At 35.5% G+C, this 27,923-nt stretch overlaps 1 protein-coding gene across 1 annotated transcript; it reads left to right on the top strand.

Moving 5' to 3' along the window:
- LTN1 (listerin E3 ubiquitin protein ligase 1) lies at positions 1–27,923 on the top strand. Its single transcript, XM_082755204.1, has 30 exons — positions 1–92; positions 1,190–1,393; positions 1,727–1,825; positions 3,354–3,584; positions 4,211–4,263; positions 4,598–4,778; positions 5,456–5,629; positions 6,721–6,911; positions 7,979–8,126; positions 8,492–9,280; positions 9,879–9,920; positions 10,425–10,617; positions 11,354–11,593; positions 11,791–11,947; positions 12,182–12,332; positions 13,020–13,221; positions 14,128–14,287; positions 14,480–14,584; positions 14,860–15,002; positions 16,864–16,999; positions 17,940–18,084; positions 19,734–19,947; positions 20,241–20,478; positions 21,970–22,044; positions 23,020–23,206; positions 23,663–23,834; positions 24,533–24,753; positions 25,201–25,395; positions 25,988–26,155; positions 26,904–27,923. The coding sequence occupies exons 1-30, from the start codon at positions 51–53 to the stop codon at positions 26,964–26,966; spliced, it is 5,319 nt and encodes a 1,772-aa protein (XP_082611330.1). The 5' UTR covers positions 1–50; the 3' UTR covers positions 26,967–27,923.

Raw genomic sequence — 27,923 nt, 5'->3', positions numbered from 1 at the left:
TGACGCAGCGCCGCTCCCCGCCCCGCGCCGACGGAAGCGCCGGCGCCATCATGGGGGGCAAGAACAAGCAGCGCACCAAGGGCAACCTGCGGGTGAGCGCCGCGACGTGGCGGCACCGGGGGCGGGCCCCGGCCTCAGGGGTGCCCTCGGGCCGTGCCGGGCCCCTGGGGGGGCTGTGGCCGTCCTGGGGGAGCTGCTCCGTAGCGGGGGAGAGAGGGGCGTCCTCGGTGCTGGGGCTTCTCCCGCGGTTAAAATGGGTTAAAAAAGAAAAAAAAAAGAAAAAAAAAAAAAGGGCACGTAGTCAGCTGGGAACGTGGCTTACGTGCCTCGAGGAAGTGGGAATATGCGGTGAGCTTCGGCAAGTTGGTGTTAATTAACAAAAAATGTCGGATCTGTGGCTGTCACTGAGAATTTAGTGGGTGTTTGGAGCGTAAGGAATGACAGAACCGTAAGGCGTCGTTCGGTCCCAGGACAGACTTCCAAAGAGGCCACTCATATGACGAGCAAGGAGTTGCTGAACTGGGACAAACTGTGTTATATATTGAATTTCAAAGCACTCCCTGTGATGATGATGGGGTTGCAATATGCTGTGTGTGTTACACACATACCCTTTTGCTCCATTCCTCTGAATTCTGCGTGGCCGTTCAGAATCACAGAATCATTAGGGTTGGAAAAGACCTCCAAGATCATCTGCTCCAACCACCCCCATACCACCAGTGTCACCTGCTTTGTATCATGCTTTGAAGCATGTTTTAATTGTCCCTCGTGACAACATGAGCATTCCTTGGGAGCTGTGTTGCAGTACACAATAACACAAGAAAAACTGGAAAAGTAGTGAAGGAGGATAAATAGTTTCTTAATAAACTGTTAACTTAGGGAAGGTCTTTTCTATTATACCTTTTCTGAATGTGTATAAAAGTAGCTTCTCATAAAGTATTTGTGTGTTAAAGTCATGACAAAAAAATGGAATGCTGATTCTACAGAGAAGACTAATTTTCTAGGTTAAACTTCTGCCTTTAAAGTATGGATGGCCTTTTTTGAGAAACTTTGTTTTAAATAGGTAGTTAATTATGTAACGTAATGATTTACATTATGTATTCACTAATCATTATTTTGAATGCCTGATGCACACAAAATTAGATAAAGTGACTGACATGTATAACTGATGTATGTCCCTGTTTTTTGTCAGCCTTCTAGCAGCGGCCAAGCTGCAGAGCTCCTCGCCAAAGAACGTGGAACAGTGCCTGGGTTTATTGGCTTTGGAACATCTCAGAGTGATCTCGGATATGTGCCTGCAGTTCAAGGAGCAGAGGAAATAGACAGCCTGGTGGATGCTGATTTTCGAATGGTGTTGCGAAAACTCTCTAAAAGAGATGTCATAACAAAATTAAAAGTGGGTGTATTCTTTGTCCCCCATAAAAAAGTATCTGTGTTGGAAGAGCATTGCTTTTTTCTTAAGTATGGCAAAGGAATCTACCATGGTACCCAGTTGTATGTTTGTACCAGTAAATTTACTAGAGTTGCAGTACAGAAGGTACCTTGAAGGACTTAAAAGGTCTGTCAGGCACTGCTGACAGAGCATTCATAAAATTAACTCTATGGATAACCAATTGCCAGAAATGAATTGATTTTGGAAAATAGAGGCACTGTCTAGTAGAATCTGGTAAACTAGAGAATGTATATGTCTGACACTTCTTAGATCGTGTTGTTGATATCTTGGTTTTAGGCTATGCAGGAGTTTGGGACGATGTGCAAAGAAAGAGAAGCCGAAGTGGTTAAAGGTGTTCTTCCGTACTGGCCAAGAATTTATTGTAAAATCTCACTAGTAAGTATTAAAAGTATCTAAATTAAGAACTTCTCTGGATATTTCCTGTGAAAACCTGTAATGTGGTCCTACTGATATATCTAACTTTGTTGGAATTGCTGGCTTATTCTAGAAGAAGAAAAAAAAAAAAAAGAAGAAACAGAAAAGTTTTTTCTTTGTTATTGAGATGTTTCCATACAGTGGAACCTTGAACTGTTGATGCCTGGGTTGTATTTGCTGTTTCTTGGGCCTTCATCTTAAAAGGATTACAAAATATTTCTTCTCTTGAAAAGTTCTTTTATGGAGATACCAGAACAGATAAAGAGAATGTGCTGTTTTGTTTAGAAAATTATATATTTTTTTGATCTAAGATTAATAGCTGGCCAGACTTGTTATTAAATATATATATATGTAGCCAGCTAATTTTCTGATACAATATTTAATACATCTGCAAACTATCTGGACTGACTACTGTTCTAAACAAGATAGTGAACAAAATACATCACTATTCTGAAAATTAAAGCAATTTATAATGTTTCTTTTGGGAGCCAAGAGCTTAGAAAGTCATGATGTTGTAAATACATGCACAAATAATGGATAGCTGCAAATAAGTAATGCACAGTTTATGTAAGCTTATGTTTTTTTTAATTCAAAAAGCATCTTCAAGAATTTCTGTTTTTTCTTCCTTTTTTTTTTTATTTTCTTTCTGTTAAATGTTTATATAAAATGGAGATAGCAGCTGTAGTTATGGATATCAGGAAAAGGTTACAGTTCTGGATGTGCAATTGTCCTGGTTTCAGTTAGGACAGAGTTAATTTTCTTCCTAGTAGCTGGTAGAATGCTATGTTTTGGCTTAGGATGAGAAGAGTGCTGATAACACCCCGATGTTTTAATTGTTGCAGAGCAGTGCTTATACCAAGCCAAGGACTTTTCAGCTTCTCACTCTGTCCTGCCAACAGGCAGGCTGGGGGTGCAGCAGGAGCTGGGAGGGGACAGACCCAGGACAGGTGACCCAAACTAGCCAAAGGGGTATTCCATACCATCTGATGTCATGCTAAACAATATATAGGGGTGGCTAGCTGGGGTGGGGGGGCTGGCTGCTTGGGGTTAGTCTGGGCATCGGTCAGCAGGTGGTGAGCAATTGCATTGTGCATCACTTGTTTGTACATATTAGTAGTAGTAGTACTATTATCATCATTATTGTTATTATTATTATTATTGTTGTTATTATTATTTTCCTGTCTTAATAAACTGTCTCTATCTCAACTCACAGGCTTCACTTTCCCATTTCTCTCCCCCATCCCAGAGAGGGAGGGGGGAAACGGCTGCGTGGTGTTTAGCTGCTGACCGGGTTAAACCACAACAGCAATATATTGGGAATATGTTGGTGCTAAGCTAGGACTCTTCTCTTTACATAGGGATGCTCACATATTTTCAAACTGCATAGCTTGATTCATTGCAAAAGTGGCTGAACTGAGAGACAGCTTTTTTTGTCATTTCTGCTTTGAAGTGCTTGGCATCAAAAATACATTTCTTTTTGCTTTAACAGGATCACGATCGCCGTGTTCGAGAAGCAACTCAGCAGTCTTTTGAGCAACTGATTCTTAAAGTGAAAAAACACTTGGCACCTTACTTAAAAAGTATCATGGGATACTGGCTGATTGCTCAGTGTGACACTTACTCCCCTGCTGCTTCTGCTGCAAAAGTAGCTTTTGAAAAAGCTTTTCCTTCAAGCAAACAACCCGAAGCCTTAGCATTCTGTAAAGATGAAATTCTTAATGTAAGTTAGTATGTCTTTAAAGCTTTGTATGAGTATATATCAACTTTTAATAGAAGTTTAAAACTCATCCTGCCCCCACCTATTCATGGTTAAATTTCAGTAAGGTAATTTTTTATTTCCATGTAATGATGCTTGGTCATCAGATAATGTTGCAGGCAGATGTAATAATGACGCAAGAGCTGTTAATCTGCAATAGTAGGTGATTAAAGAGTGCTGAACACTGTTTCAGAAAGCCTCTACAAGCGATGTTCTTACCAGGGTTAATGCTCTTCTGCCAATCATACATGAAACTGAATTAAAAAAGGTGAAATTTTGCATTGCTGACCCATCATATGCAAACATAACCATTGTGTTTTGTCTCAGTTTGGCTTCTTTTTGCCAGAAGCGTGTCACCATGGGACTGCAACTTACAAAGTATTACGAAGTTTTGATTCAACCAGTGCAGTACCACAGCTACTGTGTTTAACAGGGGTCCATTAAATTGTGTCCTTTCTCAGTAGCATATCTAAAATATGTTTAAGAGACTTGGGTTCTGAATGTAGAGCTGTTTCTGAATAACTTACAAACTATATTATTCACATGAATGTATGCATGTATATTTATATATTTCTTTTTCTCCCCTCCAGGTTCTTCAAGATCACCTTCTAAAGGAAACACCTGATACACTCAGCGATCCCCAGTATGTTAGCCTGCTTTAATGTGTGTGGTTTAGGTCTTGGTCTGTATTGGGTTCATTCTTGAGGCAGTGGATTTAGTTCTGTTTCAAAAGACAGAATAATTACGTGAGTCCAGATCCCAGTAACTTTCTGTGGGACTTAACATTCACAAAAGCACTTATACTATCAATCATCCAATTCTTTTTTAATATCTTTTAGAAACAATATTTATGAATAGCTGGAAGACAGGATGACTTGAAACACTTTCTAACACTTTATAAAGTAATTTGGTACCCTTAGAACCTATGGAAAGCCTGTTGATTAATTTAAAATTTGCTTTTGTTTTATTTTTCTTAGAACTGTACCAGAGGAAGAAAGAGAAGCCAAATTTTTCCGGATTTTGACCTGTTCGTTGTTAGCTTTAAAAAAATTACTTAGCATGCTGCCAAAGAAAGAGATGCAGTCATTGGAGGAAAAATTAATGTCACTTCTGTCTCAAAACAAATTTTGGAAATATGGCAAACACAGCACACCACAGGTAATTTTGTTTTAATTACTTATTTTGTTGGGTTTTAGTTGAAGATCATGCATTTTATCTAAGCAGGTTCTTGGAGATCAAAAGATTCCTTTTGATCTCCAAGAATGATCTTTGCAGTCTGCTGGTTTATGTTAGAAATAATCTTCAGATTTCTAGGTCTTAAGTAGACAATGTTGTTTTAAAATTTGTCTAATACGCTAATCTGTTATTTCAGTGTCACAATCATCTTCTTAGCAGTCTGCAGTCCTTTCAAATTCACATAGAAGAAAAAAAATTAGTCTACTGCATGTGGTCATCGTGCTTTTAGATTTTCATTTTTTTAACTGTTTTATCTTGCTACTGCCAAGACCAATAGCTACATAGAGTGCTGAATTTATTCTGGTAGTTATTTATTAAAATGTTTTAAGGTACTTTTGGCAAAACGTACCTTTCCAGACGTACGTTATAAAATGAAATGTTTAATGTGTTTTATCACCAAACAAATTAATTTAAAATTTTAAACAGGCTTATCAAGTATTTTTTTTATTTTCGTTAATATTCAAACCTTTGCTGATGTGCTAAAATACAAGGCTGCCTGTTGTAAGTTACTCTAACTTCAAAAGGAATGTTATAAATCTATGCGTAGTAGCAACATCTTGTCACTTCCCTAACATTTTTATTTTTCTCTTCCCTGTCAGGTTCGTTCAGCTTTCTTTGAGCTGGCTTCTGCTTTCTGCCAATACTTGCCTGAGTTGGTGAAAGGTGAAGCACCAAGAGTTTGTCCTGCTGTTCTTCTCAGCATTGACGACAGTGATGCAGTGGTGTGTCCTGCTCTTTGGGAAGCTGTACTTTATGTTATTGCCACTGTTGAGGTAATATAATAAACCTGAGGGGCAGGTGTTTTATTGGAATGTCACACTTAACTTTTGAGTGAGCACGAGAGTTCTTTGTGAAGGAAGAATGAGGAAGAACAGAAGACTGTGTTTTCTTCTTAATTATTAGCATGAATTTATCAATGGGACACACTCCTTCCTCCTCCTTAGAGTATCAGTCTAACTTTCCTATATTGTTTTTTGTTTTTTTTTAATATATTTTTTTCATAATATTTTCCATCCTATCCAGTATAGGTTGTTTGATAAATATAATTAAATGACCCTTAATCCCTTGGATTAAAAATTGTTAAAACCTTTTTTTTTTGTTTAAAGGTTACAAAAACGATCCTGAGTCCTTTTTTTTTGGTTTCCTGTTCTAATTTGGTGTTTGGTTCCATAACTTTTTAAAGTAAAATACCAGATTTAGTTAATTTCATAGCAGGACAAGCAGTGTTCCTCATAGACTGATATGTTTTGAGAGTTTAATGTTGCAGATACTTTGTAACTGCTAGTATAAACTGTAACAATTTGTGGAAAAACAAATCTTTGTTCATTGGGTTTGTTATAAATATAGGTATCTTGTACGGTGATAGATCAGATGACAAAAATCTTTGGGGTATGGGAGGAAAATGCTGAAGTATTTTTGTAACCATCAGAAGATTATTTTGGAAGTTTTGAAGTTAATGATGCTTCTTAAGTTAGGATTTTGAAATCATTGCTTATGCTCAATTACAAGAACTGAGAACTGGATACAGAAGCGTTTATGATAATGATTTTTGTGAAGCATTCTTAAATACAGTATGATTAAAGAGAAGTCTCCAATTGCAGTTTGCTAAGAAAATTTCATAGATTTTAAACAATACTGGAACAGTTTTATTGCACTAACTTCTTAATATTCGCAAGCTGAAATAGGGAGAATGTAATTTTTAAAAATACCTGTATTCCTTGAATACTTGAAAGTCAATCGAAATTTTACAGTAACTTTCTTCAGCTACAGTTTAGGGAGGTAGATTAAATGTCTAGGTAGGGAGTCAAGGGAGGGAGTCAATGTACTCTCATTTAATTTACAACAACTATGTTTCTTTCCACAGGACTGTTGGAGTCATGTAAATGCCAAAAAGGGAGTTCTACCAAAGCTATGGACAGTACTTCGAGAAGGTGGACGAGGCCTTGCTACTGTTATCTACCCAAATCTTTTGCCATTCATTAGCAAGGTACCTCCTGGCATCACAGAACCAAAGCTGGAATATTTCAGAACTTTTTTCAGCTCTATAATTCAAGGGTATGAACCACAAACTGTATTTGTTTATTGTCGGTCTCTTTCATGTTTGGAAACAGAAATAATCTTTTAAGCATTTATATCCTTTGACTTGGTATGTCAAGGATATTGACATATCGGTATATGTCAATCATTTGATATTGACTAAATATGCATGCATCACTTATTGTTGTGGAAAAAACTCTTTTCATTATGATATTTGAAAACTGTAGTTTCAAAATATTTTTATCCAAAGATAAGTCAATCCTTTGTGGCTGTCCCTGTCGTCTTAAACCTTCAACCTTCTTTTTTATCTATTCCTTGCCAAAAACATAAAACTTTGATGAGCAAAGATAAGAATGTTTATTCCATAACTTTAAAAATGGAAAATGAATTTAAAGTTGAGTGACTTTCGAGATACCAGGCACCTCTCACCAGTGCAGAGGTCTCACTTTTTATTACAGAGGTTAGTGAGGATTAGCATCGTGGTTGTGAAATTTACTGTATGCAGGAACTTGAATTCTCATGATACAGATTTTAAAAGATTTGAACTGCTATCATATTTTGCCTTTAAAATGTGAAAACCAACTTCCTATCAAATGTAATTTAAATATTACATATTTATGCATTATATACGCAAGCATATATACATCATTTTCTGAAAGACTAAAATACAACTTATTTAAACAAAATTCAGTTCTTGATTTTTGCGATGGTCATTAGCAAAGTTCTTGGAGAAAGTAGTTATGTAAGGATTGGTTTTGAATACCATATAGAAAATTGCAGATGAGTTTTGACAAATAGCTGAAACAGTAGACAGTATACCTGAGTGGGCTAGTTTCCTCAAGTTAAATAGTTCCCTTCCTGCACTGAATGCTAAAACAAAATGAAAAAGTTATCCTAATATAGTTTATATGACATGCCTGGACGTACTGTTTTTAACTCTTCGAACATGTATTTTCATATTGGTGTTATCTGGATAAAAGCAACATACTCAAGGTTACCTTGTGCACTGAAGTGCACAGGTACTGGGCTTCTCAGAAGCACAGATAACTGAGTGTCTTCCCCCAACCAATGTTACCTTTCAACAGGTTGTCGAGTGAGCGAGCAATAGCCAGTCCTTCAGAAAGTTCAGCAATTATATCTGCATTTATGGAATGTCTGCGCTTTGCCATACTACAGAAAGTAGACGAAGAAGATGAACAAAGACAAATTCATCAAATGCTAATAAATGACCAGGTATTCATTAAAATATTGTTGTGTATACATTTAATAAAATGAAGTTAAGGAAAGGTAAACATACGTTTCTGTGAGAACTTACTTCTCTGTTGAAAGCCTCACTGGATGTAATGGAAGAAAATAACGCTGAAGTTGTTCAATGTTTTCCTTGCTATAAAATCAGCCATACCTCTGCACAGTTTAAATTACATGGAAAAAAGAAAAAAATTGAGCATCCTGTTTATTATGTATATAAGCATGATTATTTCTGAGGCTTTTGGCACTGGTTCCAGAAAGTCTTTAAGAATTTTAGTATTTCCTGGGATTATAAAGAACATAATGCTTATCTAGTTGGATCAATGTTCTTTATTTTTTTGCCTTTGTAGCTAATTCCTATCATAGATGCTGTACTTCAGGAGCCCAGGTTGCAAAATGGACCATTATTTTATCAAATAGCAGAAACACTGAGCTCCTGGGAAGCTAAAGCTGAAGTCTCCAGTGATGATGGTACAGAAGAAGTTTTCCAGAAACTGTTGTCAAATTTTTGGGACCATCTTTTAAAATTGTGTGTGCTTCATGTTGATAAGTTGGATGCTGATGAGAAACCGTTGTTTGCCATATCTGGTATGCTAGAAGTTCTTCAGAATCCAAAGACTGCTACAAAATCAAACAACAGAAAATCTGTAAAAATCAAATTTAAAGATGAGGATGAATCTGAAAGGAACACAGAGAATGGAAAGCTCACAGAAGTGAGAAAGAATAGTGACTCTGAAATTCAGGCTTACTTACAGCATAGTTCAGTTCTAAGGAAGGAACCTCTAGAAAACTTAGTCTGTAACCTTTCTGAACTGAGTATTGTGTATGTCAATGAGCATAAGTCAGAGCAGCATTTGAAATTCCTTTCTGCCCTACTGAGTTCTTTTTCTTCAGACAGAGTTTTTCAAGTACTTTTAGAGCAGGGAAATGACACAAGCTGTACTCCTGCTGAATCCCAAGGAGAAACAAAAGTTCATCATGAAAATCCATCTGTACAATTTCTATATATGAACTTAATAACTTGGCTGAAAGAAGACTGGAGGAAAGACACACAGTTTCTGGTTGATATTCTGTACAGTGTGCTTAATTGTTGCAGCAGTAATGATGAAAGGAAAGTCATTCTTGATGACTTAACAAAGGTATTGTATATATTTTTTTACTAGATTTTATAGAAGTTTCTATTGTGGACTGTGATTGATTAATCGTCTTATTTTGGGGATGTGGAATGGAAGGTATTCTACATGAATTTGGATAAGTTCAGCCTAATGAAGGTAGACTTAGAAAAGGGTTGACATTACAGTGTTGGAGTGAAAGCGTATGAGATATTTGTCTCATATATATATATATATTTACAAATATATAAATAACATCAAATTATCTATTCTTATCTGCTTCTTTATATAGTGTGCTTTTATATCAGTTGTCAGCAACCTTTCTCTTAAGTACAATCCTTTATTGGTCTATGTGGTGGAGAGAGACTTGAGAGGCAAAATAACTAATCAACTAATCATTCTAGTGGGAGGTGGGTAGCCATGGCAAGGGGGTTGGAATTAGGTGGACTTTAAGGTCCCTTCCAACCCAAACCATTCTGTGATTCAGTAAGTTCCTGCAACTTAGTAACTCGTGCTTATCTTCTGCAGAAAATGAAGTTGTAAAACAAGCAAACTAAAATAAAAATATTAAATGCTTCCAATTCAGCAAAGAATTTCTGTTTATGCAATTCTGTTTTCCTTCCAGATGGATATGAAATGGATTATTTTTCTTCAGATAATTCAGAAGGTACCTCTTCTTTATTGTTTTGCATGGTTTTGAATATTTCTGTGGTATTAACTTTGCTTATATCGGTTAGACTGATCTTTTTTTTTCCTTTTTTTTTTTTTTTTAAAGTAATGATAAAATCATTTAATAATAATTTCATTGTGTTGTTTTAACCCTATTTAAGTCTGAGGTTATATCATCTATATCATCTGTATTAATCATCTAATCATCATTCTCCCTTGACTATCAGTGTGTGTGTCTTAGCTTTGAAAATGGGTATGTATGCTCATGTATATTTTTTAGAAAGCCATAAAATAGTGGCAGATTAGGTATCCGTCACTATTTGGGGGGGGGGGGGGGGAAGGAATCATCACAGACCTAGAGACAAAACTTTCTGTGATGTGATTCCCATTCTGCCTTTTTAGGTTTCATGTATTATTTCTGATGCCTGGATATTAATGCTATGCTTAGTAATACAAGTTAATAACCTCAAAAGATTATTAGAATGACTTTCCTGTTATTCAGGCATGTTCAAATACAACAAAACTTTCCTTAGTCTCTGACTGGCTGAAAGGAGATACGCTTGGAGAAAGACTTGTAATGCTGGCAGATGATCTGTGTCACCTGGGTTTAAAACCCATACCAGCCTCAACACAATCAGCCTCTTCAGAAAGGTGGACCATCCTGAGCTTGGTGTTGTCACAACACTTTAAAAATGGTAAGCATATTTATTCTTTGGGCTTCATGAAATGTAAATACTGCACTTCTGTTTTGCAGAACATCAGAAGGAACTTGGGATCTTCCAGAGTAGTTAATTTGCAACATCTATTCCTCCTCCTATTTTTTTTTAACCTGAGCCAAAAATCATGCCTAGTTTAGTTTCATAAGCACCATGTGCATCACGATCATCACATTATTTTTTTTGTCTCTGTAGGCAAACAAAGGTCAATGTATAAAGAACAGATTCAGATTTGCAAGTTTGAAAAATTGAGGAGAACTTCAGTAGATGCATTTATTAGCTGATGTGCTGTAAAATAATACTGGCTTTTAAACCATACTATCTAAAATTTACCTTCAAAAATAGAATATAAAAAGTGGTGGTTATGGACTCATGTGTGCATTGGTTTGCTTGTTAAAATGGATTGCCAGAAATTAGAAATACATGAAAGGGATAGAGGTATCACTCTGTATTTGCTCTATTGACTTGCCTTGTGTTTAAGTTGATTTAGAGAAAGGATATTTGGTTATTTGGACCTTTGGCTATGTGATCTGAAATGGCTGTTGAATAAGAACGAGAGTTTAGGCATACTTTAGACTGAAACTACTTTGTTGCTTGATTTTTATATTCAATATTAGTAAATAAAAAAGAAATACGTGCATATTAACATGATGTCTTTGAGTGATTATGTTTGTCACATTACCAAAGCACATTATCCTTTTCCAATCTCCAATAGAATCTTTGATTGGTGAAACTTACGTTGAAAGGATTATTGATAAACTTCAGGCAGCTCTGTCTAAAGCTAGAGACCTTTCAGAAGCTGGAAATACTGAACCTTCAGTGTCTTTCATCTGCGATGTAGCCTCAAGCTTTTTCAGCTCAGTGAAAGGGTGTTTACTGATGCCATCCTCAGAAGACTTGCTGCTTACCATCTTCCAACTGTGTGCTCAGAGGCAGGATGCTACACACTTAACAGGTAATTTGAAAAAAAAAGTTGTATTTCTGACCACCATGGGTTGAAAATTGTTGCACAGCTGGAAACCTACATATTTGCCCGTATGACAGTTATCATACGTAATTGTATAGAAAAGAGAATTCTCTTCTTGCTCTAGTACCTTTAGACTAGTGATTGTTGCTGTAGGATATATTTTTTATTTTTTTTTTCTATAATAGATTTACTTGTATGTAAGTTAAAACACACTTGGATGTCTGGTGTAAAGTCACTTGTCCATCAACTTCGGAGTATGCAGAAACAGAGCAGCAGCTTTTTGCTTAAATCTGCACTGTGGATCAAGAATCAAATTCAGTCTTCCACTTTGGATGTTAAAAGGTAATTGTAATGTACACGTCCATTTTGTAATACACTGTTCTCCAAAACAAACCAAGATCAATGCTATACTTTCCTATGTTTAATTGGCATCTGCATTATTTATTTTTTCAGACTGTCAGAGGTGAGAACTGTGGCTAATAGCATAATTAAAACAGCATGTTAATAGCGTTGTATATGATATAAAGGAGCAGGATTTTACTGCATAGTGCCAAACTTGTTTTCCCTTTTTCTCAGCCTTCAGGTTTTGATCTCTGCGGTTAGTGACTTGCTGTCTATGCTTCTGGAAGCTGACAGACAGTCGGGATGTCTGGTGGGAGCTTACGTTGAGCATGTTACACCCAACAGAACTGAGTGGGTGAAATTGCGCGAGTCTCTTTCTGCTGAGGTACGGAAGTGATAATTGACTTTCACAATGTAGTCACTTACCTGTTTCCAAGTCTCTGTCCCTGATATAGCACCGCAGTTATGATTATACATGTGTCTGTTGAGTGTTTCTTTTCAGCCTCTACCCATGCTGGAGGACAAAATCTGTATTTGTATGGGCCCGTTTCTCCCACTACTGCAGAAAATCATTCCAGTGTGAAATTATCCTTTTCTTTGTGGAATACCAGCAACTTGCTTTACAACTCAGAAATCTTGTCCGACAGAATGTACCCCAGGAAGATGTTCTATCTTTAAGTTAATTATTCTGTACGATTCTTTTTTTGCAAGACACTAATATCTGCCGAAGAACATGATATGCTGAGTGTAAACAAAATGCTGACATGAATAGATTGGGAGAAAAATAATTTCCTGTCTAACTGCCGATCTTCAGTAACCCTACTACTTTTTGTAATATTGTATAGAGTTCTAAAGGTACACATTTATTTCTGAAGCAACAATGCAGTTTTAAGTTACTGCTGTGCATTTATTTTCTTTATATACTGGAGCGGGTGATCCTCACCATTACGCTTTTGGTGTTAATTTGTATCTTTCATGGTTATTTTTAATAATTCTGAATTTTAACTACTACTACTATGTATCGTTAAAATGGCAATTATTTGTTCATACGCTTTTTATGTACATATTACAGTGGATGCACAAACCTCTTTTGGAAGGAAGGCTGAGTATGAATTGTGAGCATTTGGGATCCTGTGTTAAACTATCTGGCACAACTAAACTTCCGGGGCATCTGTGTACTTCAGCCTTATTAAGTAAAATGGTGATGCTTGTATTGGAAAATGGTATGGTCCATGGAAATGATGATGCAGAAAGAAAGAAAACTGACAATATAAGTAAGTTACAGTGATAAAACTTAAAGAATTTTTGATTTCATACTAGTTCTAAATCTACATTAATTGATAATTAGAAATGAATAGGTAAATTTTGGCATATAACTATCAGAAATCATTCTTGTTCCATTCATGTGTTTTGTTTTTTTTTTCTTTAGTTCTCCTTTTAAAGTATGAGTTTGTGTAGCGCTTATACTTTTAGGGCCTTTTGCTGTTACATACATGCTGTCTCAACAGAACTTTAATTTTAAAGAAGCTTAAATTTACAGTGAACTTCAGAGTTGTTCATTGCTAAAGCATGTATGGTACATTGGAATGAATGAGCAGCAGGAACTGTGTCCATGCTGACAAATAACAGCCGTGAGTATTTAGCTATAACATAAAGATATTTTGAGGCAGCAGTTTTTCTTAATTCAACAAGGTGGAATTTCATTTCTTTTTATTTGAGAATGCTCAGATTAGAGCGAGCATCTTCCAATTAAAAATTCTACCTCCAGAAGTCTCACTGTGAAGAACAGTGTAGTTGGTCAGTGGAGGTCTTTGTAAGCTGATGGAAAAGAAAAAAAACTCTATGCTAGCTCTTAGCATCAGATTAATTTATTATTATTTTTTTAATTTAGATCTTGATTGCCTTGTCTGCAAGAAATGTATATTAAAAAAAATAAAAAGAGAGGATTTAGGGTTTAAAATTTCCTGAACTTCTAGAATAGATTATTGTAACTTTTTCTTTGTATTTTATGGTGCAATTGCAGATACCCAGTTCATGCTCTGAAGTACCTGAAGTTGTGTGTAAATGTCATCTTCTTAATGCATTAAAAATATATTAAAACAAAACATAACAAAAAAAAATCTGAAACTTCTTGCATATTCACTGAGTATATTCAGTAGTTATATTTGCTGTTTAATTAGTTGCAGAGCTGTTGTATTCGTTACAATGGATTGAAGAATTGGAGAATCCTCCTTACCTGCTTCTGGAATATCTTCATATGTTAGAAGAAATGCGTATTACATATCAGAAGTTCAGTACGCTTAGTAATACAGCTGACCTTCAGCAAACAATATTTGATAGGTATGTAAGAGCAAGTAAAACCTCAATTGAAATACAACCCTGAATTGAAATACAATTTATGTCTTTGTATTTTGCCTTGTATAAAGTGCTACCATATTTCCTTTTGTATGTTGATTGATGCTTCATAAAACAGTTTTGTTGTGAAACACTGTTAACCTGCAGTTATTAAACAGGGTCTTTGTTCTTTTGAAGGTCAGAGGAACATGGAAGACTCTGGTCCTTAACCATGGCCAAACTGATTCGTGCAGAAAGTGCGGTATCCTGCGAGATGAAACATCTTTTTAAGACAAGCGAAGGGTATATAAATGCTGTTGCCTATGACCTTTTATGCAAAGTTTATATTGCGAATATTAATGATGATAAATTATACTGATTCTAATGAATGACATCTGAAGACCGAAAATTTGGTAGTATATGTATGTGTTATGTAAAAGTGAAACACTGTAATGTATGGGGTTAGTTGCATCACAGAATATTAGATGGTTCTGTGTTCATTATGAGCCAGTTAACATTTTGTTTACTAGTTAAACTTTTGGGTATGTTTATTTTTGATATTCTGTTTGCATGAATAGGTTTCTGCCATTAACAGAGGGCAGATTGCATACACTTCAATGCTTATCAACCTTTTTAACGGAGGAAGAAAAGAAAGAACTGGTCTTCCACTGCGTGGCCAAACTTATGACATGTGCACAGACAGAGCTCTCCAGTACTGATGGTCAGTAGGTTTTCTACCTTAGCCCACTTCATGAGAATTTAAGAATGTCACTTTGTAATAATGTTTACTTTTAGCTAAGATGCATTAATTTTAAGTGTAGAAATTTTACTAGAATGAAATGTCTTTTCATTTTGCATATTTCTTTTAGGCTGTTTGTCATAGTGGTTTTCTGTCTTACTAAGGAAGTACAGGCTATGCTGCTGGGTCCAAAATTAGAACTTAAAAGATAGATCAAAGAAGAAGTGAGGCAGTATCAAAATACTTTTAGCAATATCAGTCTATCTGATTTAGACATATTTGTAAATATCAAAGTTTTCAATTATTTAGGCGTTACATAGCATGCATATTATTTCTGCTGTCTACTGGTAGTGTTGTGATTGATTTTAGACACTTCAGCATCCAAACTTTTTCGAAGTTCTTGTATAATTTTTGAACAGTTCGTCCAGTGCATGGGATAATACAGTATGCTCAGTCAGAGCTCTTGTGCATGCACTTTTAACAGCTTTTGAAAAATTACTTAATGAGGTGATTGAAACGTGTTACAACATTGCTTTGAATGTCCCTTAGAAAAAATGCTAATTTTCACAAACTCACTGCTTTTCAAGCTCAGTCTTTGGAAATAATTATACAAAGTCCTTCTACATTCTTATTATGCAGTTAAACAAAACCATGCACACCTTATCTTCTCTCAGTACTGCTTTCATGGTTTCATGAACATACTTCATAAGTCTTATAAAAACCTGAAAATTTGCTTGTTTTCTAAACAGAACCATACTTAAATTGAATAAACTATGGTTGTTTTAAACTGTTGACATCTGTCCCTTGGCAGTGTCCCCACGTTTTCAGATGAGCTCTTTCAAGTGAATGTCCTCAGAATGTGAAAATTTTTCAGCATTAGTTTTATGCAGCAATTGAGAGGAATCTTGATTCTTAAATACAGTTTCCCTAGCACTTGTTCTTCAGACTTAGTTTGTTAAGCTGTCCTGGCTCTATGAATGAGCCAGTGAACCAACCAAATGGGGCCTTGAAACTTTAAAGAGAAAATAGGAAGAAGAATCCTCACTGCTCCCTTGCTACTCTGTTCTTTGTAGAGTATTCTTGTTTGTAACTCTGGTCTGCATTTTCCTTTCTGCTGCTTCTCATTTTCCTAGGGGTTCCTGAACAGACAATATATACGCAATTTTTCCCATTAAGTGTGACGTAGGATGTGGGCTCACCATTCAAGGTTTAGTTTTTTTTCAGATCAGGAAAGTGCTGGTAAATTTCTTGTAAATCATTGCTGCTTAAGTGAAGTGTGTGGTTTCTTGCTATGCATATGTGGTACTTTAACTCAGTTCCATGTTATTGTGCCTGTAAGAAACATTCTTGTTCTCCAAGAAATCTGGGTGCATGCAGTTTTCCTTAAAAATGGAAAACAATGCTAACGCAACAGTAGTATTTCAATGTGAAAGTAAAAGCTGTCACTCTTGCAACAGTATTGGAATTCACACCTTGCATTTACATTTACTTAATCATCTGTCCAAATTATTGTTTGGGATACTACATTTTTAATAGCACAATTAAATTTAAATATTACCAGGTATTTTTCCTTTTAATTGTGTAAACCATGTATGACTCTTGTAGGAGTTTTTGGTTTAGTGGCTTGATTTTTTTTTTTTATTTTTTTTTAGTTTGGGTTGGATGCAGTAATTTTGATTTAACAAGGGCATCTGTGGGCTAAGTGTTGAAAGAAAAAAGCTTAGCTATTATCCAAACTATGTCATGATATTACTATTAAAGTATCCAATCAGTTGACACACATTCTAATATTTACCTGCCCTGATAATTAAGACCTACTGAGGATGTTTTTATTATGTCATAGGAGCATTTGGGTGTCTTTCCATTTTGAATTCCTGCTTAAATGACAGCAGTATTGATTGCGATCATCTGTTACCTGGGATATTAAAAATCATAATGTCTTGGAAAAACGATAATGAAGACAACTTTCTCTTTAGCTGGTGGGTACAACTTTGAGACCATTTGATAATTTTTTTTCCAGTTTGTAAAGAGTTTATAAACAAAGGGTGGTCATTAACTCAAAATCAAATTGCAAGTTAAAACTGTCACCTGATGCTTTAATATTATATTTTCAAGCCTTTGTAGAACTGCATCCCTCAGTTTAATATACCTGTCTCTAAGTATCTAGTTAGTTTATTGAAAGGAATTATATGAAGATAAATAGGTGTAAGAAAGTTGGTCTGACATTAAACCTGTAATCAAGGCTGGGAAACCAGGAGCTCGTTTATGCATCTAGATGGTAACTATTTTCCAAAGCATGCGGAACCGACCAGCTTCGCAGGTGCAGCTGCATATTCAGTTCAAAATTCTGATGCCTTATTTAGATAGCAAAAAGAAAACTTGGGTACCAAACTGAAGTGTTTTTTGTTTGTTTGTTTGTTTGTTTGTTTGTTTTAAATTTTGCACCTGAAATTGTAGCTTGGAAAGCTACACTTCCAACAAGGAGTAAAATTACACTTACGTTTGTTTGAGTGAAGTGAGAAAAACCCAAGCAACACAGTCGGAGAATAATATACAGTACTGGGGCATTTGAGGGCTTTTATTTTAAGTCAGTTTTTAATTAAAAAAATAAACTATTTTTGTTGCATTGATTAAGTTAAAATTGCTAATTTTCACTGCTAATTGTAAGTGTTACAATTTTAGGAATCTGTTAATATAACATGCAAATGAGCACGTAGCTCTGATAGTCTGTTTTGTACCTGTTGACTGACTTATTTAGGATTGGTAGCTAAGGTGGGATCCTAGCTCTGAAATAGTGTCAATAGCACCTAGGGCAGAGAGACTGGTATTAATTTGTCCTAAGAGAAGCAAAGGCAAGAAAATAAATACTTGTGGTTACAACATGACAATATGTTAGCTTCAGCTGTATTTTTATTTCAGCAATCTGAAAGAAACAAGTGCTGAGTTGCTGGGTTTCAACATAGAGATGATCCGTTACCTTCCCTTGTTGCTGAAGTATTCCACAGCTCCTTTGGCTGATAATGAATGGGACTTTATCATGTGCTCCATGCTGGCTTGGTTAGAGGTAAGATGAAAGAGACTATTACTAACCATTGCATTGCAGTTCTTAACACAATCTCCTAATGCCTTCTGAAGGATCTAGACTAATTTTGGCTAGGGCAAGGGGGAAGGAATGAAGGAGGAATTACAAAAACAAACAAACAAAAAAAACAGGCTAGGAAATAACTCCATTTTTATTATCTTAGTGGGCTCTCTGATCAGCATTTTATCCTCAGATTTTGAAAGCTGTATGTTAATAGTTCATCTGTTTATATGAATATCTGTACAAAATGGGAGGGTGGATATCTGGATGATGCAGTGAAACATTGTAGAAGCTATGACATATAGCAGTTAAGTTTGAACAAAGATGCATGAAGATTGCCAAGAAGAATGGAAATCGGGATGTCTTAATGACAATTGTCTTAACAGTTGTAACTTTTGGCAACCTGGTCTGGTGGAAGGTGTCCGTGCCCATAACAGGGGGAATGGAACTAGGGTCCTGAAGGGTCCCTTCCAACCCAAACCATTCTGTGATTCTATGAACTTTGTTTCATCTAGTGTGTGTTAATTTCCCAGTACTTTGAAGTAAGGATCATTTCAAAGATAACTTGATCTCAACCCCAAAATGGAACTAAGAATATATATACTTTACATACCACATGAGTGCCTATGTCACATTTTCAGTACTGATACAGCTAACTTTTTAGATTATTCCCTGGATGTGGCAGGAACACAGTCATCTCAGTTTAGCAAATATTTGACATAGTGTTAAAAAGAATTGTGCAAAATTCTAATTTTTTTTTTTCATTGAGCTTTGGCAAAGCTCATGCGTGGTTTAAAAGCACAAACAATACTAAATCTCTTCTTTGAGGTTTGCTGCTATAGAGAAGGATGAAATAAGGCTCTGGTTGTAAGACAGCCAGATCTTCTGTTTCCAAAATCAAATTAGCAAGACAGTGGAAAATATCACCAGGGTGTGGAAACTTTCATGTGGCCTTTCTTGGTCTCAAGATTAATCTTACCTGTGCAGTATGTGCCTCAAAACTTTATTTTCCTAAGTTTTTTTCTGAAAGAACTTTTATGAAAAATTTGTTGCATAGATCAATTGCTTATGAATATTTGTAAGATTTAATGATACTCCTCTTTTTTTTTTGGGGGGGAGGGGGGGTGAGGGGGAATTATAAAAATTAAAAGGAGCTGCTTTAGGAGAATATTCCCCTGATAATCACTTCAATAACTTCCAGTTTCCAATAATGCATTGTTAATTTCTTTTTACAATTTGGAAATACAGACATTAGGGAGAGAAAAGTGAGCTCACTTCATGTGCAGTTTTGGCTCACTTGGCTCTACAAGTGTAACAGATTGTCTGCAGTTGCATACATTTCTATTCAAATCCACTTGGTGGCAGTTTCTGTCTGTCATTCTAAAGAAGGTCACATAAGGGAAGCAATCTAGAATTTGAAACATTGGTGGGACTTAGAAATTCATTTCAGCATGTCTTACTAAGGTACAGATTATGTTTTCAAACCTATTTTTTTCAAATAGTTATAAAATAGTCTTTGCAGCTTAGTCTTCTGTGAAATTACACTTTTGGATATAGATGAGGAATGCGAAAAAAACATTTCAAAGCACATTTGTGATTAAGAAATATTCCTCTTATTTTTTTTCTCCTAGACAACATGTGAAAACCATTCGCTTTATCATATCCCACTTGTGCAGATTTTTGCTTGTGTCAGCTGTGACCTGGCATCTGCCCTTAGTGCTTACTTTGAAGCTGCAGCTCCTGAGACTACTGAAAACCTTCCTGTGAACTTGATCAGTGAATGGAAAGAATTCTTTTCTGAAGGAATTCACAATTTGCTGTTACCTTTGTTGGTGAAAGTCACAGGCGAGTATATGGTAACTGGCAAGGAGGCTATTAGTTAGTGATACATACCAGCCTGTTCTGAAATAGAACTTGCTGGGCCATTTTTTTCAATTTCTAGGAATATTATCTTAACATAGTTCATTAAAAAATAGTACTTTCCTGAAAACATGTTAATTGGTGAAGGAATTATATTCTTTGGCTCTTATTATTAGATGAATTCTTCTAAACACGATGTGAGTTGTTTCTAATTATGCTTGTCTATGATATCATCTGCACCTTCTGCATCACAGCTTACCTGTCTCTGTTTTAAATAGGAGAAACCAAAACTGCAGCTGAAGGCTCTTTTCAGAACTCTGTATTAACATCTTTGGGCGAAGCTCTAACTTACATCTCGAAGGACCAGTTGTTAAACCATAAATTGCCAGCGAAGTTTGTTGCAGGCCAGAAAACAAACCTGCCAGATAAACTACAGACTCTGTTAAACACACTGTGTCCGTTGTTGCTGTTCTGGGCTAGACCTGTACAGATTTCTGTCTACCACATGTTGTATAAGTAAGAATCAACAAATTTCTTGCTCTCTTCATCTCCTTCCCCTGTTGTTTTTTTTTTCTTTTTTTTTTTTTTCTCCAATATATTGTAGAACATGTACTTGTTTAGTAAAGTTATGTGTCAGTATGGGAGAAAATGCTTAACCGGGCAACTTGTGTTCTGGATCAGAGTATAGGCTCTAAAGCTATGAATGCTAAATTTATTTATAAAAGCAGATTAAATATATACTGAGAAATTTTACTGCAGTACAGGAAAATACAATTTTATTTTCTGTATCATAGTTACATAGATATCACTGTGGTAACTAGAATACTATTTCTTTAGCACCTATTTTAATGCTCATAAATCCTGAAATGTAAACTGAAACATTACAAGTTTCTGGTAACCACAGTATCATTAAACAGCATGACCATTTCATTTTCACTAATTTAGGTAAGAAAGTGAAAAAAAAAAAAGTGTGGTATTCTTGTGAACTTTTTTGGATATCTTTGGATATGGAAAAAATACAGAATTTGAAAAACAGGATGCATTTGACTTCTCAAAATGCAGACTGCAGAGCAGCTGACTTGAGCATAAGAAGCAACCATTGTACTTGTTACATCTTAATGCCTCAGTATAGCTTTGTTTTGAGATGGGGAAATTTATTTTAGCATGACTGGGGATGGTTAAAAGGTTTGGAGAAGAGCTGAGCAGGGCTACAAGCTCTTTGGCTGCTGTCAATCTGTAACCAGCTGTCGTGGTTTAACCCGGCCGGCAGCTAAACACCACGCAGCTGTTCGCTCACCCTCCCCCCTCCCTCTCTGGGACGGGGGAGAGAAATGGAAAGTGAAGCCCGTGAGTTGAGATAAAGACAGTTTAATAAGACAAGAAAATAATAATAACAACAATAATAATAATAATAATACAATGATGATAATAGTACTACTACTACTAATATGTACAAACAAGTGATGCACAATGCAATTGCTCACCACCCGCTGACCGATGCCCAGCCTAACCCCGAGCAGTCTGGCCCCCTCCCCCCGGCTAGCCACCCCTATATATTGTTTAGCATGACGTCAGATGGTATGGAATACCCCTTTGGCTAGTTTGGGTCACCTGTCCTGGGTCTGTCCCCTCCCAGCTCCTGCTGCACCCCCAGCCTGCCTGTTGGCAGGACAGAGCGAAAGGCTGAGATGTCCTTGGCTTGGTATAAGCACTGCTCTGCAACAATTAAAACATCGGGGTGTTATCAGCACTCTTCTCATCCTAAGCCAAAACACAGCATTCCACCAGCTACTAGGAAGAAAATTAATTCTGTTCTAACTGAAACCAGGACACCAGCTTTGCATGACATGTCTCTTAAAGATTCCTTACTTTACAAAAAGGTGTTGATAAGTATTTCCCTGATTATATTGATTATCAGGAATGTTGACATTAATAGTCAAAGAACTGTACATTACTCACATACTACGAACATAGTAAAAATTAAATTTATTTTCTGTATTTCTGTAGATTAATGCCTGAATTGCCTAAATTTGATGATGAAGATCTCAAATCCTATGGTGATGAAGAGGAAGAATCAGCATTGTGTGTATTTTTTCCTCTTTTTTTTTTTTTTACTATCGTTTTCCCTGTTTTTACTGTCTGTTAGAAAAGTTGGTTTGCAGCAGAGTAGTGTCTGTCAGAAGATGTTAAAAGAAAAAAATAAGATAATTATGACAGTAGGGGTATAAATATTGAATATATAAAATAAATTCGATTAAATCTGCCTTTGTACTAAAACTGGAAATAACATTTTTAATGTTTAATAGTTTAATAGTTTTCTGGATACAGTTACTAAAGTAACTGGAGCATTTATGTTCCATTGTACATTATCAAGAGTTCTTATATGGGACTGCTGTATTGAGAATATTTCCAGTTGCACAAGTAACTTCAGTTTCCTGGATTATTCCTTTTAGACAAATTTATCCATGAATTAAATTAAATGCGAAGACCTCCAAAACTGACCTGGGTGTTTTATACATCTTGAATCTGATAAAGCCAAAAGTCTGAAGAGGGAATACAATAATTGATTTAAACAAAAACAAATAAAAAACTTCAGCCCAGCAATTAATAGCATGTTTTACTACAGAGCTGCAAAAGATGTTATAATGCATTGCTAAAACCCACACCCAACACATTCAACGATTAGGAGATCCATTGTTCAATTGCTCTGTTGTTGGTGGCTTGACAAAGAAGAAATTGAAGCGTTCCCTGACATGGGTTAAATCAGCTCAGTCATAGACCAAACTCACATTTTCAGACTGGGATCAGCATTCAGCTTATATTCTTCTTCTGAGAGGTAAAGAGACCAACGGTCTGTTTTGGGAAAAAAAAAAAAACTGGTAAAATTGCCACTGGTGTGGCAATCTGAAAGTACATTTTTCCTGTAATAAAAAATCTCCTTAGATGTTCTACATAGATGCTTTTACTAAAAGGTTGCTAGGAAGGCTGTGAATATAAATTCAGTTAATGCTCTACTGAAGTTTTGAGTTTACAATGCCAGATGATGTCTTTCCATAGATCGCCTCCAGCTGCTCTTATGTCTGTCCTTGCCACTCAAGAGGTCTTACTAGAAAACATCCTAGAATGCATTCCAGTCGGAGAATTTGCAGTTATTCAGCCCTTGAGTGATGAGTTCTGCCTTGTTCTTGGATATCTTCTCACTTGGAAGTTAACGTTAACTTTCTTCAAAGCGGCTTCTTCTCAGGTATATACTCAGAGCATTTTCCTTTAAAGTGAATTTCTTAAAACACTCACATGGTTTGAGCCTTGAGGTTTCATTCAGACTTTTTATTCTTTTAATTATGCGTCTTCCTACCTCCATTTTTTGTGGAATTAGTGGGATTCTGGAAACATCAATAGATCTAGGTTTCTGTATGCTACAGTTAGGGATGGCAGTATTAGAGATGATAAAAATTTAACATTCATTAATAGATGTTTCTTTTTGCCATTTTCAAACAACTTGCTATACTGTATGCATTTCTAGTTGCTCAGAAGTTTGCAGAGAGCTAAATCGCTCTTCTAAACACAAATTCCAAATCTCAGGATCGCTCTTCCTCCCTACGGACACGTGTTTGTATTATTTGCAGAGAAAACTATTTTTTATTAAGTCTCATCTGCTTTTTGTGTTTTCTTTTCTTTTTTTTTTTTTTAACACTATTAGCTACGAGTTCTCTATTCACAATACCTTAGAAGAACAAAAAGCTTGAATAAACTGCTTTATCACTTGTTCAGGCTTATGCCTGAAAACCCTGTCTTTTCTGGGCCAATATCAGAAGTTGCGAATAAGGATACAAAAACCTTCTTTACTGAAGAGCTTCATTTAGACGTTAAAGGTTAGTAAAGAATGGCGTTTGTGCATTTGAAAGAGTTTTGATACTGTTGAGGCTTAAATATGCTTTTCTGTTTAAAAAAATAAATTGAAAATGCTTCATTTAAAATGCTATTTTATGTACTCTTATAAACGTTCATACACCTTTTAATATACCTGCAAAGATACTGAGTTTTCATTTTTTAATTTTGTGCTTGAATATCATCATGTGTTGCAGAACTGTTTATCTGGATGACAGTAAGAAAGGTAGAAATAGGGTAGTTTGGGGAATTACTAACACAGCTTCCCAAGAGAAGGATGTTGCTTATCTGTTTATATACTTCCATAGAACACTGCAAACCTCACATGTGCTTCAAACATCTGCTTCATCACTCTGAAGTGAGCAATTTGGAATTTCTAGAAAGTAAAATTATTCTTGGCTTCTGGTAGTCCACCTAGAGTTCATCTATAAATTAGAAGATGCATTTCCAGCTATGAGATGTTAGTCTAAGAAACAGGAGTCATAGAGAAAGGTGGAATCAAACAATCAGTTATAGTAACAAAGTTAGAAGGAGCAGGTAAATGAATTTCCTATTACCACACACATTGTTGTGTGTATATATATATATATATATTTTTTGTGTGTGTGTGTGTATGATGTGAAAGAAGCAATATTTGTGACTGTGTTAAGAGTATTGCAACATCCTTTTATTTCTCTCACAGGAACAGGAGCCCTGTCATCCCAAATTCCACACTTAGCTTGTACTGTGTATCATATAACTTTGAAAGACCTGCCAGCCATGGTTAGGCTTTGGTGGAATAGCTGTGAGAAACGTGTCTTCAGTGTTGTAGATAAATTTACAAGCAAGTATGTCAGCAGCGTGCTTTCTTCACAGGAAATATCTTCAGTTCAAACTAGTACACAGTTATTTAATGGCATGACGGTTAGTGAAACTTCTTGTTCTTTTTTTTATTTTTTTTTTGCAGATTTGTAGAGAAATGTTGATTCTCAGAGCAAGACTGTATGACAGTATTTTATATGATTGCACTTTTGTTCTACATGACTGATGAGATTGTAATTTAGCTTTCTATCTACATGTATATAGTCAGTTGGTATATATTAGAATAAATTGGAAAAAAAGGGTTTTAAGAATGTTGGAAAAGTAGAGGAAGTAAATGCAAGATTGTTTGGTTCATTAAAAAATATAATCAGCCACTAGATTGGAAAAATGGCTGGTAATTTCTTTTCAGATTGCCAAGGTACGAGAAAATTTCTACTTTCTTTTAGACCAGGAAAACACTTTTCTCAGAGAATTATTTAATGTAAGGCTAGAAATGGTGTGTAAATCTCTCTGGGTGGGAGATTTTTAATACTTGCATTTTTTTCATAGGTGAAAGCTCGGTCTGCTGCACGGGAAGTCATTGCTACCTATTCAGTTGATGATATATTTATTGAACTAATAATACAGCTTCCAACAAATTACCCACTGGGGTCCATAACAGTTGAGAGTGGAAAGAGAGTTGGCGTGGCTGTTCAGCAATGGCGCAATTGGATGCTACAGTTAAGCACGTATCTAACGCATCAAGTGAGTTTAGAGAAAGCCCCTAGTTTTGAAAACCTAGTCCTGATAAAAAAAAAAAAAATATTCCTAGTAATATAATATTTAGATTTATGTAATGACTCTCATCAGGTTTCAAATGTGACTTTATAGATTTGATCACTCTTATCATCTGCTTTCTCCAGGTGCTAAAACAAAGAGGTAGGTAAAATTACCTGCCTAGTAAATCCTGATAAATCCACAGCCAAAGATGAGAATCTAGATCTCATAAGGGATGGGCCAGTGTTCATCCTATGCCATTCCAGCTATACTTTGGAAAAGAAACACAGCGTGTGAAATTCTAAAAGTTTGGTGGTTGCTAAGTTGCACATTTTTGCCTAGAACAAAACAAAGAAAATGTTGAATGAAATTTTTGAAATTAGCAGTGCATTCCTTTTGTTGTGAGAATTACTTGCATTTCTAAAGACTAAACTACTATCTGTAGAACATGAGTTGACTGATAAATTACTATAATTTAAGATTTTAAAGTATAGAGGCTTTGTTTATGTGCTTGTGAATAACAGTAAGAATACTCTGAAGGAATTCTATAGTATATTAATAACCCTTTTTTCTCTGCTAGAATGGAAGTATTATGGAAGGCTTATCATTGTGGAAAAATAATGTGGATAAACGTTTTGAGGGTGTAGAAGATTGCATGATCTGTTTTTCAGTCATTCATGGTTCCAACTATTCTCTTCCCAAAAAAGCTTGCAGAACATGTAAGAAAAAGTTCCATTCAGCTTGCTTGGTAAGTACCTACACTAAATCCTTCTAAATAGGATTCATTCATTAATGATTTGAACTAGGTACTTCTAGTGAAATGCCATCAGTTTCCCATTTTGTTGTTGGATTATCTGGGATTAAGTGAACTCCTAATAATTTGCATGGATTTTGTACTAAGCTGCAAAGGCATGTAATGAGAGAGGAGTTTCTACAGTAAACAGATAATAACTGTTTTGTGTTCGAAGACTTCAGCCATTACATCTATGTAGGGTGTAGCAAGAGCATATTGATGTTAGCAGCTCAGATATGGGAACAGAAATATTCAAATTTAATTTACAGAGAATGCTTTTTGGTAAATCCTACTGATCTGGATAATTTACAGTTAAATATATTCAAGTCATCATAGGCTCTGGGTGTGTGGTTACTGAGTATGCTGGTACAGGTTGGCATCTGTATTGCCATACAATAGAGGAATTCATGCTGCTCTGAAAGCATTACTTCTGTTTAAAATTAGACCAGACAAGAATTTCTTTGTTTTTCTTTCGTTTGTTCAGTATAAAACTTTTGTACTTTGTGTACACACACACACGCAAATTCACAAGGGGAAAGGATTTTTAATTGTTCTTTTTTTGTTTGTTTGTTTGTTTTTTAAAGCATAATGAATATTTTGATATTTAAGTTTATTGGCAAGTAACGTTTATTACTAGTGATAAATCAATGTTCTTGGTAGTCAATTTGCATTCATGTATTAAGCACTCATATTTCTCTTTCAGTACAAATGGTTCACATCCAGCAACAAATCCACCTGTCCGCTTTGTCGAGAGACATTTTTCTGAAATAAAATGGTCTGCCTTATTTCTGTGAGCTAAGTCATAAATGAAGAGGGGACAATAAACTGTATGTTGAAAGAAGCGAACTACTTGGAAATAATGTCAGTTACTTTAAATTCTTGACTAGTGGGATATGACACATATTTACCTCTGGACTGTTTTTTGTAAAAGTTTGAAGATTCTTCTTTGATATAAAGAAATATATGAGAATAATTTATTTTAATTTGTATATTTTTAAGGTATTAAGGTATGTTAAAAATTCAAAAGTAATGTAGAGTTATGTCTGAAAAGCGGTGTTTAAGCCACAACATAGTTGATTAAAACCTCTTATTTTAGGTATACTCTAACATGGTGGTATGTGCTTAAGCCAGATCATGCCTCTTAATGTAACAGGTGAATTTAACATAGGTGGTATAAAGACTTGACTTTTTGCTCTTATATGTTAAGGCATGGAATTAGGGTGATAACTTTCTGTTAAAATGTGAAATTTAAACATAGCATGCTCTAAATCAATGTTTAGAAATTGAGCTTTAACCATCTTATAGTCTCAAAAAACCTGAGCCATCCAGCACCCTAAAAGTGTGAGTACTCTGAAGCCTAAGTGAGTAGAGAGAGCCCAATCATTCCTGCATGACAATGAAAACTGCTACCTATGTAGTGCAGACTGGCCTTAAATAAGACATATACACTGATCAGTTCTTGCATTTCCATTATTGCAATTAATGTCTTCATTAGTTGGCACATAAAATACCACTGAATTTACCCTCTACTTCCAGTGTCCCATAATAAGGACTCTGTGAATGGTAGATATATCAGAATTTAACATTGTCTTCATTCCACTAGTCTTTTTTTCTTTTTCTTTTTTTTTAAAAAAAAGCAGCAGTAGCATCCTAATATGTTCTAACTTGGATAGTATTGTTCTGTGGTGGATTTCTTTGAAAAGTCAATAAAGGGGGAGGAAAA

This window comes from Aythya marila, assembly GCF_965140915.1.
Source record: "Aythya marila genome assembly, chromosome: 1".
Taxonomy (NCBI): domain Eukaryota; kingdom Metazoa; phylum Chordata; class Aves; order Anseriformes; family Anatidae; genus Aythya; species Aythya marila.
This window is presented reverse-complemented; position numbering and strand designations above follow the sequence as displayed.